The sequence below is a fragment of the Pygoscelis adeliae genome, unplaced genomic scaffold (genome assembly GCF_000699105.1).
Source record: "Pygoscelis adeliae isolate BGI_AS28 unplaced genomic scaffold, ASM69910v1 Scaffold179, whole genome shotgun sequence".
Classification (NCBI taxonomy): Eukaryota; Metazoa; Chordata; class Aves; order Sphenisciformes; family Spheniscidae; genus Pygoscelis; species Pygoscelis adeliae.
In genome coordinates this window covers 1232299-1237595 of record NW_008825612.1, presented here as the reverse complement: position 1 = coordinate 1237595, position 5297 = coordinate 1232299, and the positions used below count along the sequence as shown (strand labels likewise).

Here is a 5297-nt window from a genome sequence, read left to right as displayed (position 1 = left end):
CCCAGAGAGGTGGTAGATGCCCCATCCCTGGAAACATTCCAGGTCAGGTTGGATGGGGCTCTGAGCAACCTGATCTAGTTGAAGATGTCCCTGCCCACGGCGGGGGGGTTGGACTAGATGACCTTTGGAGGTCCCTTCCAACCCAAACTATTCTATGATTCTATGAAGAGAGCAGGGAGAGCGCAATACAGCATCATAGCCTTTTTTTCCCTCTGCAAGCCTGCAGAGAAATACAGAATAGAGTTAATTGGCAAACATATTGCTCAGTGCGGAGCTAATTAACAAATCTGCAAGTCCTTCATCTCCTACAGATATTCTCTCCAAAATTTCTTGCACCAGCCTTGAACTTGCTAATCCCCAAGGAAGTAGCTCCAGGGACCGCCCTGTCAGACCTGTGCTGATGAAGATGAAGCTGATGCTTCCACACAGATGTGTGGGAGTTGGACATACTCTGCAGTCCCAAGAATAGATCTGCTGCCAGTTAATTTGTTAATTAACAAAAGGTCAGAGGCACTTCATCTAGAGCAGAGCTCTTTGCTTGAGAAACTTTGTTAGAAAGCGCCTCAGGTGACATCTTCACTCCACAGTGCTAATAGCACCTGCCCGTATCTATTATGGTCTCTTTTAGCCTCCCTTCTTGCCATGGTGGTCTTGGCTAGAAGCTTGTAAAACGAGTATGAAGCAAACCGGGTTGGATACCAGAGAACCACATGCATTTAAACAAGCTTTCCAAGCATTCAGACTAGTTGGGTTTACTTTTTCACTTCAGCCACATCTTTCCAAACTTTATGGCTTGGAATCAGCCTGCTCTTACGGGATTTGTGAGATGGGAAAGGCTGAGATCTTGTGAGCAAATCTGACCATTTCTAACCTGATCAGTGAAAGAGCAAAAATGCCCTGGATCCAGATTAAATCACCAGACCTTCTGAGCTTTGCTAATCATTATCAATAACCCTGTGATTTCCACACTGGGGCTCGTAGGCAGCTCCGTTGTGCAGAAGCAGTCTTAGGGGAGCTGAAACTTGCACAGCAACTGCAGAAAGGTCAGCTTAACCTAAAGGATCGCCACTTGCAATTTACAGGTTAGGAAATCTTCTGTAAAATGTAACAGGATTGTCTCAAACTTTGCTAGACTGCCAGACGACAGGACTGGCAGTTAAGTCACACAGCAGATTCAGGGCCAACTTTGCAAATAAGGTACAATCCCAGAGTAGCAGAGGGGTTAATGTTGTCTCAGTCTCCTGAGAGGAAAGTGTAAAACAATGTGATTATACCTTGTTGCAATTAAACCAGCTCTGAAGATGTTTTGGTGCAGCTGACCTGAATGATGCCAAACCAAGTTAAAGTAATGAGAGTAAAGAAAACATGTTTTTAGTTCAGATACAGGTCTTATTTTATAACTTCATCATAACTCCTCTAAAGCTGTAGGTATCACTTGTATAGGTAAAGCAAAAATGTAGCACTGAATTTGAGTTGTACAGGCAAGATGTCAGCCTTCCTCACCTTCAGATAAACTCGTCCTGTTGGCCTCTTCCAGGCGAGCCTTTAGATAGGCTCTAACAGTGCAGCTGCTCTTCCGTTACGCAGGCTAAGGGATGCAAGTTCTTTTACTGGTGCATCTTAACTAAAACTGGTTCCCCGCAAAGCTTCCCATACATCAAAGCTTAGAATTGGAAGGGTCTGCAAAGACCCTCCGGTTCAGCCCCTTGATAGTGTGAGTATCACAAAAGCCAACCCCTTTAAGCAATTTTGAAAGACCCTTTAAAAAAAGGTGGAGAGGAGACTAAAGTATCTTAAAGCCTCTAGAGAAACAGCAAGGGAATTTCATTGTTTAACCTCTTGCAAAAAAAACAGAGGTGGACACAGTGCTGCTGAGACTTGTCCAGCTTTATGGTCAAAGCAACACAGCCCTGCTGAGCATGGAGGAATGAGCCATGGGGATTTTGTCATAGGCCTAAATCTGGCCTAACTATCATTAAGGTTTGCCTTAACTATGGTATGTCTGATGTTGAAAAAGCTTGCAGATAGATTATGCCTGCATAAAAAGGGAAGTGAGATAGCTGTTTCTTTTGTCTGATAGATGCAATGGGGAACCATGAATTACTGGAATTTTTTGCCTCCTCAGGGTCTGTTGTTACCTTGCAACAGCATGCACTTACTCATATATTTGGCAACAAGGTCACTAGGTTAATAAGCAAAGGCATAGGGGGTATCTGTGCACCTACTCAACTATGTAATAACCAGACAGAGACACAAGCTTGGAGTTTGCCCCAATTGCAACAAGAAAGAAGCTTAAAGAACAAAATCCTGTTAACACTTGATGCCCCCCAGGATGACCCAGCTGTGCTACTGATGGTGGAAATGCAGAGCAACTGCTTGGAGAATGGTGGTTTAGGTGCCCAGAGCTCACAAGTTTTGTTGGATAAACCTCAGCATTGGGCTATAGTTTTGAAGCTAAGAGGATGCCACCTGAACTTCTAACTGGGGAAACCCTTCAGTGATGCCCTCTGACAGCGGGTGTGATGCTGGGCCTAACACTGCCTATAAAGATCCCTGTCATCAACAGGGAGGAGGACATGAAGAAGATGAAGAACATGGGGCATGGTGCACAAATTACTGAATGACCAAGACTCCTGATAAGAGATGGCAAATGGAGACCCGGGGCTCTCCAGGTAAACAGAAAAACCTTGTTCAACCTCATTCACGTGTTTTATTCAGTTACCACCTCTTGGGGAAGGTGTTGAGAGCTGATCCAGCATACACTTAAATCACTGAAGAGCTCTGACAGACATGGGGCTTAGCCTGTCCGGGGAAGACTGGGAATGGGTGTGCTGAGCCCCTTCACTGCAAACATTGAAGGATATGCAGTTTGGGGCTAAGGAGGTTCATTATTAAGGTTGAGTTTGTCTTTACTCATGCAGTTTGGGGCTAAGACAATTCCTTTTTAAGGTTGTGTTGGTCTTTACACTTCCAGGTGTGCATCGCTCCAAGCCTGCGTGTGCTTTTGGGCATTTCTTTCTAGCCAGGTGTAAGCAAGGCAGGGGAAGTGTTTAGCACCGGTGTGTTTCCCCGGTTGTTTCCCCCTTTCAAAGCCTTCAAGTCTCATGGAAGGGAAATGCAGCCAGCAGGATGTGCTGGGCTGCTGTACTGGGGTTTATGTTAATGTCTGGCTCATTTCTGCTGGAAATTGCAAAATCTTTCCTGTGGAAGGATCAGGGAGTTTGGCCTTTCATGTGCATATAGGCTGTTATATATTTAAATTGAGAGAAGACTTAGGAGGCACGTGAAACACTAGAACAAAATAGAGAGGGGGCAGGAATCATACAGTTCAAAGCTGGTTTTCCACAGACTGCTATGCGGTGGTTTTATTTTTTTAATTTTTTAATTCCTGTAACTCTTAATTCCTCTTTTTTTCTCTCTATCTCTGTCTGTGTTTACATATTTACACTAGGGGGGGAAAAATCCCTCTTTTTCTTTTTTTGGGTGGATGAGGGGAAATGCAAGAGGTACTTTCTGAGTGCCTGAATTGAAAAATCAATTCTTTATTATTTCTAACAAAGTTCTTTAAAGAGCTATAGACACAGAGAAAGTTGACATTAAACTCTACCTACCCACTATACCTCCTGTCTGCCTTTCCACCTCCCACCTTTCCCTCCCAAATGTAAGGAAATACCTATCCCGAGACCAGAGGAGATCGTGCCTGGGAACAACAGACAACCCTGAGACATGGGCACAGCTGGCAGCCTCCCCGTACCCCGCCTGGCCACGTAGGTCCAACACCCGTATCTTTCACAACCTCTCCGAAATCCTCCTCACCGGTCTTGGTGCCGGCAGCCCGAAGAGCAGCTCGAGCGCGGGATGGAGCAGGAAGCCTAAAAACTTCGGTCTGCAGAGAGACCTCTAGTGTTTTTCTTTCTCCATGTCCTGGCAGAGTTCCTCCAAAGTACAAATACACACAGAGCTCCCATTGTTTGCAGCCCTTCACAAGCCCACTGATCCTAATATGGAATTAACCCATGATTTCCTGACACACAGCAAGCTGGAGAAAGAAAGGAAAAACTCCATTAAAAACCTCCAGGCTCTCCTCCATGTTAGAAATGAAATGGAAAATGGAGTGGATTTAACAGGAATCCCTGATTCCTGCAGCCAAGCTGGAGGAAGGGAGACGCGAATCAAAGCCGCAGGCTGCTGATATTTTTTAAGTCGCAATAAATACTGAGAACTCCGGGGCAGGATGAGGATTTCCTGACTCGGATGAACAAGAAAGGACAGATCGCTTTTTTATGATATTCCTCTCTGTATATTTAATTTATTCACCTCGATGATTCTCTTGACTGATCTGGTAATTGTTAGAAGCGGCTTTGACAGCCTGGAAACATTAGTATGATTTCCTGAGTTTGAGATTTGCTGCCCCCCCCGCTCCAAACTCAGGAAAAGTCAATACAATCGCACTTCATTTTTCCTTCATGTGCACTTGGAAGTCCTGGGAGCAGCAAGAGCAGCGGCAGCGGCAGCAGCAGCAAGAATGAACTGCAAGGAAGAAGATGACAACTGCACTGACGGGAGCAGCAATAACACGAAGAAGATGTTAAAATGCGTGGTGGTTGGGGATGGTGCAGTTGGGAAAACCTGTTTGCTGATGAGTTATGCCAACGATGCCTTCCCAGAGGAGTATGTCCCCACTGTGTTTGACCACTATGCAGGTAAGAAAGTGCTTTGAAAGAAATTTAATTGAGAGCTGCAGGAGGGCCATGTGGGAGGTAAAGGAAGATCAAGGAGAGGAGGGGACGGTTCAAAGGGGATGTATGGGTTACTTCTTGTCCGGGAATGTGATTCAGGCCTGGATGGTAACCAGGCAGCTTAGATGGCAGCTCATACAAATGGGGCAATGCAGGATTTATTCAGAGAACTTATTTGTTTGCTTCCGATTTTTATTTTGGTTTTGGCAAATAAGCAGCGTTAGGGATGCAATTAAATCCACTGGATTTTTGGGACAACAAATATAATTCAGCCTCCATCAATTTGTATTCTTGCTTTGTTTCGGAAATTCTGAAGTTCTGAACTTCATGGCTGCAGTTATGATGAAGACTCTCTATATATATTTTATGTATATGTACAAAAAAATATATGCTATCAGTGATCTTGTGTCTCATGTCAAATGATGCATAAATTACAATATTTATATTCTATTCAAGGAGTAATCATTGAGAAAACCAGCATAGCCTCTTTCAGTGCTGTCAGAATATAGCTCTCCTTTCAGAGACATTTGTTACTCCATCTATAAATATTTTAATACT

The 5297-nt window shown here is 44.3% G+C and overlaps 1 protein-coding gene across 1 annotated transcript in view; it reads left to right on the top strand.

Annotated features, from left to right (window-relative positions):
- The first annotated feature begins 4035 nt into the window (after positions 1 to 4035).
- RHOJ (ras homolog family member J) overlaps positions 4036 to 5297 on the top strand; it is a 55397-nt gene continuing 54135 nt past the window's right edge. The window contains exon 1 of the mRNA XM_009332730.1: positions 4036 to 4703. Coding sequence (XP_009331005.1) covers positions 4526 to 4703 — 178 coding nt within the window. The 5' untranslated portion in view covers positions 4036 to 4525. The remainder of the gene's footprint in view (positions 4704 to 5297) is intronic.